Raw genomic sequence first — 17272 nt, 5'->3', positions numbered from 1 at the left:
GGACACATCCCCGGCGCCCACAGCAAGAATCGAACCTGGGACCTTCTAGCTGTGAGGCGACAGTGTTGCCACCAAGCAACCGTGCCACCCAATAAGGGAGTACATGTGAAAAGGACCAGCCACATTCATGATCTCAACCCTGTTCTGGATAACAATGTATTGAGACTTGGTGGACAATTGAGCAGGTCAACAATGCCAGAAGACACGAAATATGTCAAACATAATTCTTTGACATATTATACATGAAGGGATGGGACAGTAGTCGCAATCACATGTTATCCAGATTGTGTCAAAAATATTGTATTCCTGGTGCTACCACATCAGTCAGAAGAATTATGTCAAAATGTTTATTGTGTTGATGAACAAATGCTACTCCTGGACAACAGCAGAGTTGCCTCTGGACAGAGTTTCTCCTGATGAACTTCCCTTCACATCTCACGTCACACGTTAGTGGTCTCTATAATGAGGTTTCTGCTTTCAGTTGTGACAATGAAACAGGAGAAAGGTTCATTGCCCATGCTGTCCTCTCCATGCCACCAGAGAATGTATCCAGAGTATTTTCTCTCTCTCTCTCTCTCTCTCTCTCTCTCTCTCTCTCTCTCTCTCTCTCTCTCTCTCTTTCTCTCTCTCTCTCTCTCTCTATTTATTTGTTTATTTATTTTTTTGCTACACAAGACTACCAGTATCACACACAATGATTCTGTCACCATGGTTCACAGTTGCTTCACCTACCTCCCCGATGACATCTGAACCCCCGTGTGATTTTGAAATAACATGTAACACGTATTGGTCGGGGTCAGAGACACCGAATTACAATTAGAGGATCAAGTTGTATTGGTGATCCACAGTGTTCCAAAAATTTGACAATTTATAATGTTTCAAAAATATGAGCAAGGAGGGCAGAAAGCAATCTGCACCAGCCACACATGGAATCAACATTAGGATTCATTTTAGTGGAGAAATGCAACCAGTAAAGTGCCTTGAACTGCACCAGGACACAAATATGGCATTTTTGTACATTTTGATGTATTGAAAACATTCTTTAAGTAAGTAAATCAACAGTTTGGATAGAGGCTCTCTGTGAAAGCCTGTTGGTGAAAGGACCAGCTCCAGTCTGCTTGTAGCCTTTAATGAGTGAACCCTTTTTTATTGTTGCAGTAGATTTTGTGATTGGTTACAATGTTTTTTTTAGATGCTATTATCTGTACCCCCAGGCCCAACAGGAGACCCAGAAGGCAGCTCTGAGATATGAAAGGGCTGTGTCCATGCATGCTGCTGCCAGAGAGATGGTGTATGTGGCAGAGCAGGGCCTCTTGGCAGACAGAAATGCCATGGACGCAACCTGGCAAGAGATGCTCAACCACGCCACTTCCAAGGTACACATGCAACTTCTACCAACTTGACCCATTATTTACAATAGGGGATGTCAGCTAACACGGAGACTTGTTAGCAAGAAATACAGGCTTAGACCTCATTGGTCAGATGCTTACCGCACAATTGCAATTACAGGCAAGTCCAAGTGAAATTGGATCTTCTGGGTTCTGTTTCGTTAAAATGTAATAAAACAGAATTTTTTTTGAAAATTAGCAAGACAGTGTGATATACATTTCAGGGATGGTACATTTTTGTGCAGTTTTGCAGTTTATTATTATTATTATTATGATTTAGTTGTTGTTGTTATCTTATGCTGTGGCTGAAATCGCCATGAGCTGGAAGTAGCTAGAAACTCAAAAACTAACAAGAAATTATGCAAGTGCTTTCCAAGAAATATGAGCTCAATCGGCCAGATGGTGGTGCTGTCACAAAAGCCAAAATTCAATCTTGAATAGGCTGCATCCCTCACACTGCAAGTCCAGTTCAGTTGACTTGAAATTGGACTCACAAGCCCCGGTCATTGTGCTCTACAAAAAAACCCTCTTGAACCATAAATATCTGTAATGATTGTTTTTCTGCCATTTTGCCATTTTTGAAAATCAGTAATATGAATAGAACTGAGTTATGCATTTCATGTATAAATGAGCAAGATCGGTCAAACAACATGGGTGCTTCATAAACTTTGCAAAGGGCAGGGCTTAGTGGGAAAATGGCCATAACTCGTTAATTTGTCCAATTACTATAAATCTCAGTATATATCTTCAGGCATTGTTCGGGAATAGGTCCACCAAAGCATTTTGAACCTGACCTATCAAGGGTACCACAAACACCAAAAATGTGTTCTTTGAAACCAGTGGACAGACTTTCACCAGTTTTGGTGGAAACGGCAGGGAAAATGAGACAAATAATGACCTCATTGGCTTCTGCTAGATATCCAACCAAGATGGTGGTGCCCTGTTCAGCTGCGGCTGCACAGGCTTGTAACAGTTACGATCAAAATATGCCACCTAGCATGGCAAAATCAGTCGGAAATCTGAGCACAATATTATATGATCGCCAACTCTTGTTGGAATTCTGATCATGCAGTGACTTCGGCTTCGTAGATACATCCACTGGTGTGTTGATGTAGCCTCGGAGCGCTTCGCCAGCAAGACCCAGGGGCCTACGGTGCAGCGGACTCACCTAGCAGCTTAGGCCGACAGAGATCCAAGCAGAGGCAGTGTGACCGGAGGCAGAAGCGCAGCTTCAGCTGTCATCAAAATGGGAGATGACGAACTGCTGCGCAATAATTCAGAGACATGGCTAAACTCATCAAGGGGTCTGTCTCATTTCTAACAGACACCTGAGTGATGATGTTTGTTCAGCATGGCAGTTTTTACTCCTTGATTGTGATAGTGGTGGTGGTGGGGAGGGGATGTTAGGTCCCTGGTTATCTGTGCATTTTTGTTTTGGTATTACATGCCAAGAGCATGAAGTAGATTAGCACAGAGCTGACTGCAACCAGTGAGTGGCCTTTACAGTTCCAAAAGATACTGAAAATGCCATTGTAAGCAATGTATTCAGAGCAAGGAGCCTGCCGAAAGATTTGATTCCTTTTCTGCTGAAAAAAGAAAACGGCTCACTGAAGCAGATGTGTTTGGAGCAAGCCAGGTATAAAAGAAGGTGGGATCTCAGATTAATGGGTCCTGAAAAAGAAAAAGAGGACACAAGAGAGACTGTGATCAGAATCCTTACACAAGTAATTCTGCTGTCAGTTGAGAAACTTTGTGAGTCAGTGGGCACAGTGTACCGCTTGAGAAGAGGAAGGATGCAGCTACCAACAAGATGCCCAGACCTATAATCATCCAATTTGCCAATCATTCAATGGGGACATTATCCCTTCTTTGCACATGGAACATCATACTCAGCAGGGGTCATGATATTATTCAATAGATTTCCAGGTAGTATAATTGATCATAAAGAAGATACTGCTTTACTAGCAATTCATAGAGACTTGTATGCAAAATTAAGTCAACTTATAAATAATTGAAAAACAACATATACTTCAGACAAAGTGATTTTGGGAGAAGACCATGCTGTAGCCCCTGATTCATGTTTAGATAGATTGCCTCACAGAAATCCTCAACCTATATATAGCGACATTATACTGAATCTGTGTACAATAATTAATTTAATTGATTATTAGAGAACTTCAAATCCAACATGTGTTCAGTATACCTGGTTTGACTCTGCAGGAAACGGTCAATGTTCAAGACCAGATTACTGGCTGATTTCATGTGAGCTGTGTAACGATATTTCAGATTCAGATTATTTCAGCCTCTCTGCTCACAGACCATTCCATGATTAGTCTAAACTTATTAACATCTAAGCAAAATCAGATTTTTCCTAATATCTGGAAAATTTATAAATGATTATTTACAGAATGATGGATTTCATGATAAGGCGAAGTCTCTTATCTTGGAGGCTGAAAAGTTGGACATGAATGATATCAGTAAATGCAAATGGTTTAAGTTGAAGATCAAACAGATAGTAAGTGACACAGGTAAAACATTGTCACAGTTTCGAAAACACAAAGAAAAGGATCTGATAGATAAAATCAACTCAATAGCAAGTAATTCACAATTATCCATAGAAAACATTTCAGAATTACAGTCATTGCAGTCTCAGTTAGATGAAATGTGCACAGTTAAAGCAAATGGAGCTTATATTATACCAAGAGCAAGATGGATTGAACAGGGTGAAAAAAGTTCAGCATATTCTTTTGGACTTGAAAAACAAAGACTGACCAAGAGAAAAATCAGTAAGCTCATGACCAAAGATATTATAATAGATCAGAAATTGGTCTAGGATGAAATTTTGCTATTTTATTGTAACTTTTATAAATCAAAATTTAATAAGTCTGACTGTGACAGTTTATTTGAAAGTATCAATGAAGACATCAAAAAACTGGATGTAGAACACAAACTGATATACTTAAAAACTGAGAATGCATTAAAACAAAATAAAAAATGGAAAATCACCAGCAATTGATGGATTAAAATCTGAATTCTTAAAACACTTTCGGGAGGATATGAAAAAGTTATTATATATAGCTATTTTAGATTGCGTTCAGAAAGATTTTTGTCCCCTACTATGAAAACAGGTTTGATAACCTTGTTACCAAAACCCCAAAAGGACTTGCTGATGCTAGACAGCTGAGACCAATAACCTTACTATGCAATGGCTATAAACTACTTGCTTTAGTATATGCTAATCGACTTAAGCATGTACTTGTTGAGGAATATCAATCAGCCTTTATTAAAAGAAGATATATTCACAACAATATTCAACTGATTCTGGATATGACTGATTACCAATCACTCATTCAATCAGATAGTGTTGTTTTATTCATAGATTTTTTTCAAAGAAATTGACACTGTGGAGCGTGACTTTGTGCTTACAGTGCTCAAAAAACTTGGATTTGGTGAAGGGTTTTGCAAGGTTATTAAAATGTTTTATAATGATATTTATAGTTATATCTCCCTCAACCCTGGAATGACACCAAATATTAAGATCTTACGTGGAATCAGACAAGGCTGTCCAGTTTCGCCAAAATTATTTATTTTATGTACACAAATGCTGGCATATTTAATTGTAAATCACCCTCAAATTAAAGGAATAACCATTTTCGATTATGAATATTGAATTAGTCAATTTGCGGAGACACAGTAATCTTAAGGGACAAATCTATAATTGGAAAAGCCTTAGATATAATATCTGTTAAGGCTATACAGCCGCCGAGTATTAGGACCCAGAGATGCAGAAACCAGAGGCAGGGATTGTGTAAAACCAGGAATAAATTTATTAACAAAATGAAGAACAGAAAACACGCTCAACGAGCGGAATGATAAACAAACAAAAGGCGCACTCAAACGGAGTGGAGGACGAAGAAAACAAAAGACGCACTCAAACGGAGTGGAGGACGAAGAAAACAAAAGACGCACTCAAACGGAGTGGATGAACTAAGGGAGCACCGACGAAGCGGGCATGGCACGAGGCACGCGTGGAAGCGGCAGACAGGCACTGAAAAGAAAAACACAGCACGTAAGAGGCTGGAAAAAACAAAGGACAAAATAATGACTTTTGATAACAAGAGAGGAAGACAAAGAGACTCATACTTACGGACCAAACAACCAGAACTCGACATGGGAATGAGGAATAATCCAGCAAAGGAGAGGAGCAGATCCAAGCCTTAAATACTCTCCCTGATCAGGGAGAGTGAATGCAGGTGAGTTGCAGTGGGAGGAGCTGGCAGCAGGTGAGGGGCTGCCCAGCCACGGATCCAGGGGTAGACAGACAGACACACACACAGGGAAAAGGGAGAGGAGACACACAGGGAGAGACAGGAAGCCAGGATCTTAACAATATCAGTCTTCTCTAGAGCCTCTGGTCTGTGCTTAAACCTGAAAAAATGTGAATTATTATATCTTCATCCTTGTGCTGAGACAAATATTAGCTCCATTCCCGTTAAAACTTAAAACTTAATACCTAGGTTTAACAATGTTTAAAGATAGAAATAAAAGAGAACAAATAAACATAGAAGGGAAAATAGACAGTATGAAAAAAATCTCTTAATCATTGCTAATGAGAGATCTCTCAATTCTTGGTAGAATCTTATTGACAAGCAGAAGGCATATCAAAACTAGTATATCCTTGTCAATCTCTTCATGTTTCTCCTCAAATGATTAAAAAAGTAAATTCTGTCATTTTCATATGGAAAAATAAGACCCACTACCTTAAAAAGTCTGTGATGGTTAAAGACTGTCATAATAATGGTTTAAAATCTGCTGAATTTGAATCCATGATTTGAGTATTCAGGGTGAACTGGATAAAAGCTTATTTGGCACAACCTGATTCTATATGGTTTATTCAAAAATGTTGGAGGGTTAGAATTTTTGTTGACATGTGACTTTGAAATAACCAAACTGCCAAACAAATTGTCTGACTTCCATAAACAAATATTGCATTACTGGAAAATGACGTTCGCTCACAACTTCACACTGCATGGCTCCACCTTGTGGAATAGAAGCATTACTATTAACAGGAAGACTTTATTTTAACAAGAATGGTACGATAGAAAAGTTTTATATGTTTCTGATCTGATGGATGAATATGGCCATTTATTGAAATTTAATTCATTTGTAGTAAAGTTTAATTTAAAATGCTACTAAAGAGAGTTTAATCAAATTTGTAGAGCTATCCTACTTCCCTAACAGTACATGATAAAAAATATCCTAACTTAAAGGTCCCACACTCACTTTTTCTGGGATTTGGGTTGTTAGTTTCAGTCTCTGGTGCTGCCACACACATACAAACTGTTAAATAAGACCATCCATGCTTTTTTGAATGAGATACGGATTTCTGAAAGTACCCTGCCTGCAGTTTCCAGATGTGGCAGTCAAATTTGGCATAGCCAATGACGTCATTGGCTGGCATCTTTGAATATTCCCACCCACCACTCACCCCCTCCCCATCCCCCTCCCATCAGAGCATATGTACAGCGTCTCTCCACCCACCAGATACAACGCTACCTTCTCAGAGATCCGCCATTTTGTTATTGAAAGCAACGGTTTAGGAATCATCATGTCGAGGTGCTACGTGAAGTGTTCTGTTGTTGGCTGTAAAGATGAGCACGGATCACTCCATCGGCTCCCAGCCGCAGAGGACAGAAGAGCGGTGTGGATTGAATTCATTTTTGAAGGCAACGTCCCCACTATAGTTGGCAAAAAACTGTTGGTGTGTGCTAACCACTTTGAGGGTGACTGTTTCTCCAACCTTGGTTAATACAAGGCAGGATTAGCCGGGAGACTTTTTCTAAATGAGGGGTCACTTCCAACTTTGTGCAGAATATCTGCAGATGAAGGACATGTAAGTATACAAATAATTAGCTGTGTGTTGTTGTTTTTTTGTAGATTAGTGTGAACTCTTGCGTGTTGTAGTGTGTGTTTTGCTATTGAGAAAGATGCAAGGCTAACTGCTAGCTTCTAGTTACTTCTGGTAAGACATTTTTTTGACTAACCATTCAGAAGTGTCCAGCTGAATACTCTGAGCCTGAGGTTCTGTAGGAGCCTCCCCTCCCTCGTCAAGATCCGATTCAGGTTCGAACATGTTCGGTTGAACTACTGAAGAACTAGGTCTGTTCATTGCTGCCATGTACGCTACTTTCACACGGGTAGTGCTATGTTAGAGTCTACACTCTCCTCTTTACCATGCTTATCATGAATCATATCATAAATGGTCATTTTCATCCAAAGTGAAAGAAATTCAGTTTCAAATTGTAAATAATGTTTTTCCTGCTGCTGAAACTTGCAGGAAAATATTCAATTTTGAAGTAGATCCTTGTGCATTTTGTCATAAAACTACAGAACACTTATTTTTCCCTTGTTTGGTCACATTGCAACTTTGGCAAGATGTTAATCGCTGGCTAAATATTGGGACCAACAATTCTTTGACTCCACACAGAAAGGCCCCTTTTTTCCTTGAGCAGCAGGCACCAAAGGCATGGTGGAGGACACGCCCCCGGCGCCCACAGCAGGAATTGATCCTGGGACCTTCTAACTGTGAGACAACAGTGTTACCACCATGCCAAGGTTTCCAGCAACAGTGAAGAAAATCGTGGTTGCAGCATTTGTCAATTACACCCCAAAGCTCTGGAGCACACTGCCTATAGATATCAGGGAAACCAGCTTGCTGAATTTTTTTTTTTTATTTTTTTTTTTAAAGATAAAACCTTATCTCTTCACTTTAGCCTTTAACTAGCTATGACATTCCTGATACAGGCCTGAGAGATATTGCATTGCACATTGCATTCACTGATTCTAATTCTTGGTGTCACACTTTTATTCTGCATTTATTCTTAATCCAAAGCCAATTCTAGTTTCAATAAACAGAAAACGAGCACTTTTTTCAAGCTGTCACTCCAGTGCACCATATGCCAAAACATTCAGTTGTTTATTATCCACTCAAATGCAATATGCAACTTAAAATAATTGCCAGTTAAGTGAATTGGTTTTGATGAATGTAAAAAAGCAGGGAAAAGAGGGTCTTGGTATTGTACATCCTGGCTCAGTGTCGCACTGATATGGCTTACTGGGACACAGAGAATAGAATTAAATCAATTTAAATTTCTAATTAATGTAATTAGTAAGACCTGTGCTCCTACTATGACAAGTCAAAATATCTGTTGTGAAAAAGGCGTTTTGAATATGTGTCCACTTACTTATCAGAGACACGGTGGGGTATATGTGATTTATGAGCTGCTCTCAGTCATATTTCCTGTGCTGGTCAGGTGAATGAGGCAGAGGAGGAGCGCCTCTGCAGTGAGCGGGAGCACCAACGAGTCACACAGCTCTGCCAAGATGCCGAGGCTCGAGTCCAGACCCTCCAGAAAACCCTGAAGAAGGTCATCCTCAAATCTAAACCTTACTTTGAACTCAAGGCTCAGTTCAATCATATTCTGGAGGTGTGTATCATAGTGATATGTATCCTTTTGTCTTCCAAGCTAAATTGGCCTATTACATAATTAGCTTAATGGATGCAATCAGCTGACACAGCTGGTTTTTATTAGATGTTGTTTCCTGACAACAAACTGCTCCTAATGTTGGCTTTTAAATAAAGAGGAGAGCCTGAGAATGGCAAAATACCGTCATTTTATGGCGTAATCTTACCCTTATAGCATGCAGTGTTTCCCCTAGAATTTTTTTTCAGGCCCAGCGGCACCCACTGAAAAAACCCTAAATAGACGAGACGTGTGGGATGGTGTATTGGTGCAGCTGGATTAAGTCAGGTGGCACAGCAAGCAGTTTGCAATTCTGCAGAATTATATTTGCATTCAAACTTTTGTTCACCCAGACTGTATTCAAGATCACAAGGAGAGGGTGACTTAATAAGGTGCATTTATTGCATACAAATGGAACATGCTTGATTACACATTAGCACTTCAACCACACAGTGTGCATTGTTCTGTGCTGCACTTGATTTTTCTTGGTTTAGAGAAGAACTTCACCAAGGCTTTGTGGTAGGGGAATTTCCTACACATTATTGGGATTCTATCAGTTATACATAATTTAAACATTTAACAAACATTAAACATAGAAGTTTTTTTTATTCGTTTTATTATAACAGAGTTACATTCATTTGACAGTGCCTGGGGAAAATGACCCTTTAGTTGTTCTAGTGGGAAAACTAGCCTATTGTCTGTGTTATTTTCATCATTATTGCTTACCAAAAAAAAAAAAGAAGCTCAATCAGAACAAAAATATAAGCTAAACAACAAATTGGAATTTTACCATGGGGAGTGTGGTCCAACCAAGCGCTGTATTTATGTTTTTTTTAAGCCATTCGGGATCCCAGCCAGATGTTCTGTGTTTAGCTGTGTGTGTATATATATATATATTGTATTATAGTGTAAATGGGGTATAAGACCCCGGTTTGGCCTCTCGTTTACACGCAAACTGAGTTTTTTTCATGGAAAACTTTTTTTTAAAAACTCCGGCCAAAGTGGAGATTTCTGAAAACGCCGGCTATTTGTCGTCGCGTATACAGGGTTAAACGGCGTTGGTTCCAAAACGTCACAACATGCGACTGAATACTTAACGTCATGTGAGGACCTATGTTTACACTCGCGCCCATAGGTTTGGCATAGTTATGATGTGTGTTTATCCAGCTTCATGTAAACGACATTTTTGAAAACGATGTTGTGTGCACAATGTCATTTTTGAAAACGGAGGGGCCAAAATATCCGTTTTCCAAAATACCCTGCTACGTGTAAACGTAGGGGTATTTTAGCGATATTTTTTCTTTTCTTCGGTGGCGCCATAGTTGGCTAGCTACAAACCTTAAACATCCCTTAAAATATGCCCGCGCTCTTAGCAGCGGTACTTGCATCGTTACTAGGCAACCAAGCAGGTTGACTCACGTTGCGCTGCACAGAGGTGCTCCTAAATGTTAATGATTATTGATGTATGAATGAATGGATAGGTGGCTTATTTTTGGCATATTGATTTTTTTTTTTTTTTTTTGGCCTGGCAGGGGTCTCCTTGGCCTGGTGGCCCGCCAGGCCTGGTTGCTAATTTTATTATGTGTCTGTTTACTAACAAGTTCACCATAGAAACTTTATATGGTGACGTGAATGTTTTGTTTATAGCTTGTTCCAGTGCCTCCAAGTGGTTACAAAATCAATTAATACTATATAATACTATAATCTATACTTCCGGCGCTGTACAAGCGGCAGCCTTTTACAGCATCTCGCTAGACTCTTAGGAGTTTTTCTTATCTTTCTGTTTTTCTTGTGTCTTTTTTTTTATTCTTTTAGTTTAACGTGTTTTTAAATATCTGGCACATCAGAGACGCTAAACACGGCAACTCTGGCGCTACTTTGAGACCACCTTTACAACCTGTGCAACTTTTGCCGCGTCTGTGGGTCCATGACAGACAATGGCTCCCATTGTTTATGGTAGGGATCAGCTGCTGGCCCTGCGTAACACAGCTGTGCAGCCAGAGGAGCGACCTGATGTCCCCCGTGAGATAAGGAGGAGGAGGACAGAGAAGAGCAGCAAGAGGAAAGGAGGAGGGCTGGCAGTGTTTGTGAACGATAGATGGTGTAACTCCAGGCACATCACTATCAAAGAGCAGCACTGCTGCCCGGACATTGAGCTGTTGGCTGTTAGTCTGAGGCCATATTATCTGCCGCGGGAGATCTCACACGCCATAGTGGTGGCTGTGTATATTCCTCCCTCCGCTAACGCCGAAGCAGCCTGTGATGTCATCAACTCCGTGATCAGCAGGCTGCCGACGCAGAAACCACAGGCCCTCTTGTTGATCTCTGGGGATTTTAATCATGCCTCTCTGTCCTCCACTCTGCCCAAATTCATCCAGTATGTTCCATGTGCCACCAGAGACAATAACACACTGGACTTATTCTATGCCAACACCAAGGAGGCATACGAATCATCACCCCTCCCTCCTCTGGGAAGAGCTGATCACAACCTGGTTCATCTCCTGCCTGTCTACAAGCCCCTTGTTAACAGGCAACCACCTGTGTGCCGCATTGTGAAGAGGTGGTCTGTGGAGGCTGAGGAGGCTCTGAAAGACTGCTTCAAGACAACCGTGTGGGATATATTCAGTGACTCTCATGAGGAGGACATCGACAGCTTGACAGACAGCATCACGGACTATATAATCTTTTGTGTGGAGACCACTGTACCCACCAGGACTGTACGGTGACTGTAAGGCTCTCTTAAAGGAGAAGAAGAGGGCCTTCAAGTCAGGAAACTAAGAGGAGCTGAAAACTGTTCAGAGGGAGCTCGGAAGGAAAATCAGGGAGGGGAAGGACAGATACAGGAGGAGAATGGAGGAACAGCTGCAGGAGAACAACACCAGGGGAGTCTGGAGAGGCCTGAAAACCATTTCAGGCCACCAGAAGCCAAACTCTCTGGCAGCTGGGGATTCAAAGTGGGCAGATGAGCTGAACAGCTACTTCTGCAGGTTTGAGGAAACGTCTGCCCCTTCCCCAGCTGTACCAGCACTGCAGCAGCCCTCCTTTGTTCTGCCAGCACTCTGCCCAAGTACCCCCCCCCCACAGTATTCAGCTCACCACCTCCAACGCCACCCCCCACTGTTCCTCCCAGCCCCCCATCCACTTCACAAGACACTCAGCCCCCATGATCCAACTTGTCTCTCACACCTCTCCAGGTGAGAAATCAGCTGAGGAGGTTAAAGACCAGGAAGGCTGCAGGACCGGATGGCCTCAGTCCCAGACTCCTCAGATCCTGCTCTGATCAGCTGAGCGGGATCATTGGACATCTGTTCAACCTGAGTCTGAGACTGGGAAAGGTGCCGCGACTCTGGAAGATGTCCTGCGTGGTACCTGTGCCAAAGACCCCACACCCCAAGGACCCTAGCTGCTACAGGCCGGTGGCACTAACATCACACCTCATGAAGGCCCTGGAGCGGCTGGTCCTTACCCACGGTACTGGCACCGTTCCTCTTCACCCTCTACACAGCTGACTTTTCCCACCTGTCACCCACCTGCCACCTGCAGAAGTTCTCTGATGACTCTCTCAGAGATGACTCTCTGATGACCAGTCCACAAAATTCAGGATTTTGTGGACTGGTGTCAGCAGAACCACCTGCTGATTAATGCGGATAAAACCAAGGAGCTGGTTGTGGACTTCCGCCGCCGCCCGCACTCTCCCCCATCACCAGTGAACATCCAGGAAAGGGACATTGAGATGGTCACATCTTATAAACAACAAACCTGAACAACAAGCTGGACTGGACTCATAACACCACTGCACTTTATAAAAAAAGACAGAGCAGACTCTATCTGCTCAGGAGGCTGAGGTCTTTTGGGGTGCGGGGGGCACTCCTGAAGACCTTCTATGACTCTGTTGTGGCCTCTGCCCTATTATACGGAGTAGTCTGCTGGGGGAGCAGCATCACAGCAGCTGACAGGAAGAGGCTGGACAAACTCATCAGAAAGGCCAGCTTTGTCCTGGGATGCCCTCTGGAACAGGTGGAGGAGGTGGGGGAGAGGAGGATGACAGCCAAGCTGTCCTCCATGACAGACAATGACTCCCACCCCCTCCAACACACACTCACTGCACTGAGGAGCTCCATCATTGACAGGATGCTACATCCAAAGTGTGTGAAAGAGCGGTATCGCAGGTCATCCCTTCCTGCAGCTGTCAGACTATACAACAGAAACTGCTCCAAGTAATCAGTACAATAATATGTTTACAATCTGTGCAATAACCTGTGCCATAATGCAATAATGTACAATAATCAGTGCATAACAATCTGTAAATACTATCTACAATTTCTTAGGATGACGTTATTCTTTTATCCCACTCTTGTATATATACTTGTTTTGAATTTGCATTGCACTTCTAATACTTTATACACTTCATTGATGCTGCTGTATATTGGAATTTCCCCTCGTGGGACTAATAAAGGAATATTGAATTGAATTGAATTTAATTAATACAGTCTAAAAATGACTTTTAAATGACTAGGCTGTAAAAAGTGGTCACTAATTGTGAATTTAGCTGGATGTTGACAATAGGATGATAGAGTTGGTGATGGTGATAAAGGTTTATAGTCATGTTTGCTGAGTGGATTGCTTGAATATTATTCAAAGTAAAAGTGACCATCTTAAAAAGCAACTCCATTGAGTGTCAGTCTGAAGAAATTTGAATGTGTCACTGTGAGCCTTGCTAACTGGTTAACTGTTTTTCAGGAACATAAGGCTAAAGTCATACAGCTGGAAGAGAAGGTGGCCAAAGTAAAAACATGTTACTCTGTGGCGCTGCGGAACTTGGAGCAGATCAGCGAGCAGATTCATGCACAGAGGGGGCGAATCAGGGACAACAGGGGGGGTCCTGCTGTCTGTGGAGGTCGGAGCTCCCCTGTAGGTGCAGAGGCTGAGCTCAGAGCTGTCGTCGGGATTCAAGTCAGTGGCTGCATGGGAGTCGGCGGGATAGAGAGTGACTGGGCAAATGGTGAAAAAACCAGGTTGTGGGTAGAGAGGCACAGAGAGAGTGGCTGGGGCCAGAGGGAGCGGCTGGAGGTGGACCAGGCCTGTTTAGATGGCACGTCAGTCATCAGCTTGCAGACCATCGCCTCTGACCTGGAGAAGTGTGACTCAGTGGAGCACCTGGGTGACCTGAGTGATGCTGGGAGTTTACTGGGTGAGGAGTGGGACTGTGACAGGAAGCCCAGTGAGAGGCCAGTCAACAGGGTGGTGACCAACAAATCCCAGCAGGAGAGTGCCCACCAGGAGAAGGGAGCAGTTAGAAAAGAGAAGCAAGAGAGCTTCATCAAGCAGCATCATAGAAGTGTTAGTCTTTGATAGCAGGAGGAAGCGGCTTGATTCAGTGATTACGAGTGAAGATCATGGTGAGCATATGATGAGGGATCAGAGAGGAAATATGAGGAGAGACAGAAAGTACCCTGACTGAAGTATGGTAGAGAAGCTGGCCAGAATGTGAAATGGAGAGGCTGACAATGACTGACACAGTGCACACAGTTAGGAATAGCAGGGAGGGTTGGCAGATACATCGGACGCTAATGAATCTCTTCGTGACAGCAATAAACAGAGGGCAGTCCTGCACAGAGCACTGACCTTCCCTTACACTTGTACTTTCCAGTATGTAATCCAATCTGTTGCTTCAGACACTAAAATGTCAAAGAAAGTGCCTGAAACAAACAGGCTGAGGAAAACTGATCAGGTACAGATGAGCAATTTAGAAATAATGCAAACACATGCTAGTGCTTAATTCTTTCAGCTGTTTTTTATGTCCTTGCACACCATTTGTGCTGACATGTTATCAATGTAGTAATGTAATTCCAGTTTGTTGTAACTTCTGTTTTATTTTTGTAGCTTTGGCCCTCATTTCTCTCAGTTATAATAACATTTGATTCACTAAAAGGGGTTTCAAATAAATTGGGGGCAATATCCAAGGGCAAGTCATTAAGCACAGTGGTTCACAGGTTTAGTGTTACAGATGTCAATTTAACAGAGCATAGCAACAAGACTCAACCCCCCATCCCTGGCACCTACCCCATCCAGACAGAAAAAGCAGAAGATGAGAAGTTACATAGTAAAGAAAACAACAAAAAGAATAAATAAATGAATTAAGTAAAGTAGTAAGTTGAGAGAAAATTAAAATAAAATAGGAAAAGAGACACAGAAACAAGTAATCACCTCATGCATAGGTACACTGTTGTAAATCTCATTTCAGTCCAAAGAGATCTGGCAATTTGTGTTGTTAACATAAGACAAAAAAGAGCTCCAAGACCAGACAGGGTCAGTCTCATAATAAATAAAGCACCTCTTAAACCCAGTGCATATAGGTGGGTGGGAGTATGGATTTCCATCTCAACAGTATTAACCTCCTGGCCAGTAGGGTTGTAAATACTAAGTCTTTTTTAACAGGAGACGGAACAAATGGAAGAGGCCACACACCAAACTGAGCGGTCAGAGCATTAGGGGTGATATCTTTCCCAATGACCTTGGATAATATAACAAAAATATCCGTCCAAAACATGTGCACGTAACTTGCTATTGTCTGATGGCATTGGTCACACAAAGAAGACACTGTATCAAACATTTTTGCAAGCTGTGCTTTGGCATAGTGAGCTCAATGCAGAATCCGGCATTGCATAAATCTGTGTCTGGCACAAATTGAAGATTTATGTACTCTCCTCTGGATTTCTACCCATTCCTCATCTAAAATCGTCATATCTAAACCTGTCTCCTAGACCGCTTTAAGAGTTGCGGGCAGAGGTCATAAATATTTGAATATGTTATTGAGATCGTCCCTCTCAATGAGACAAGAGGTCTCAGGAACACCTCAGAATTTGATGGATTGGGGAGAGCCGGGAATTCTGGGAATGCGGTATGGGCCCAGTTAAGAGCTACCTAAGAGGTACCTAAAAAAATCGTCTCTTAGGGAGCGAAAATTTATCAGCTAGTAGTTGAAAAGATGTAAAAATGGTGTCAACATACATGTCTCTAATGGTTTTTATGCCCAGCCTAGCAGATATAATAAAGGTATTGTCCAGTAAAGATGGAGGGAAGTTGTGGTTAGCTGATAAAGGAGCCCCAACAGACAGTATATGCAGGCCAAAATGGCGTCTAAATTGAACCCAAGTTTTAAGACAGGAGGCCACAATCACATTTTTAGTATAACCAGAAGTAAAAGAATGAAGGGGTGAGTATAATAAGGCTTTCAAAGATTCCAGATAAGCAGACGTTGCTTCCATAACCAGCCACGATGGAAGAACCTCAATATCTTCACACCAAACCCAATAATTCAAGTTTCTAACAGTTGTCGCCCAGTGATAATACAAAAAGTTTGGCAATGCCATTCCACCTGAAGCCTTGGGTCTTTGTAATACTTGACGGCTCAGCCTGGGAGTCTTTTTGTTCCAAATAAAATCCAGGACAAGACTGTTTACGAAAAAATGAGAGAGGGAGAAAAATTGGAATACACTGAAACAGATAGAGAAAACACAGAAAAATGTTCATTTTGACTGTATTAATCCTAGCAGCAACAGAGAGATTTAGGAGGGATCAATGTTCAAAGTCAGATTTAATTTGCTTAAGCAGAGATAGAAAGTTTTTCTTATAGAGATTAGTCAGTGTGTCAGCTATATACACTCCAAGATAAACGAAACCAGAGTTAGCGACCTTAAGTGGAAACTGTTTAAGTGAGTACTCTCTTGCCTCCTTGTTAACAGCGAATAATTCACTTTTGTTAAAATTTAGCTTATATCCCAAAACTTTACTAAAGCGTCCAGCACTGAAAGGGCTGCAGGAAAGGAGCGTGCTATATCGGATAAAAGCAGCAAAAGATCATCGGTGTACATGGCTACTTTCAGCTCTACCCCATATCTCGTTATACCGCGGATATCAGGATTGAATCGTAGAGCAATTGACAAAGGCTCCATCACAAGGGCAAATAAGAGGGGACTCAATGGGCACCCCTGCCTCGTAGAGCGGCACAAGTGAAAATATTCAGAATTTATGCCATTTGTTCTAACAGAGGCCAGTGGAGACACGTATAATAATCTAACCCATGAGACAAATTTTTTCCCCAAAACCAAATTTTCTCAAAATAATTAAAAAAAAAAAATACTTCCACTCCACTCTAAACACCTTCTCCGTGTCCAACGTGACCAAGGCTTCAGGCAGCGCGGATGGAGAAGGATTATAGACCACATTAAATAACCCCCTTAGATTGAAAAAGGAGTGCCAGTTATGAATAAACCCGTTTGGTCCAAAGATACAATCAAGGGAAGAACAGGTTTTAAGCGACTGGCCAGCACTTTGGACAGAAATTTAAAGTCAACATTA

The 17272-nt window shown here is 41.8% G+C and overlaps 1 protein-coding gene across 1 annotated transcript in view; it reads left to right on the top strand.

Annotated features, from left to right (window-relative positions):
* Window positions 1–17024, top strand: part of sh3bp5lb (SH3-binding domain protein 5-like, b) — a 30393-nt gene extending 13369 nt beyond the window's left edge. Inside the window, exons 4-6 of the mRNA XM_070984628.1 lie at window positions 1215–1376; window positions 8702–8875; window positions 13652–17024. Of these exons, the coding sequence (XP_070840729.1) occupies window positions 1215–1376; window positions 8702–8875; window positions 13652–14263 (948 nt within the window). The 3' untranslated portion in view covers window positions 14264–17024. The remainder of the gene's footprint in view (window positions 1–1214; window positions 1377–8701; window positions 8876–13651) is intronic.
* The last annotated feature ends 248 nt before the right edge of the window (window positions 17025–17272 follow it).

The sequence above is a fragment of the Chaetodon trifascialis genome, chromosome 17 (genome assembly GCF_039877785.1).
Source record: "Chaetodon trifascialis isolate fChaTrf1 chromosome 17, fChaTrf1.hap1, whole genome shotgun sequence".
NCBI lineage: Eukaryota > Metazoa > Chordata > Actinopteri > Chaetodontiformes > Chaetodontidae > Chaetodon > Chaetodon trifascialis.
This window is presented reverse-complemented; position numbering and strand designations above follow the sequence as displayed.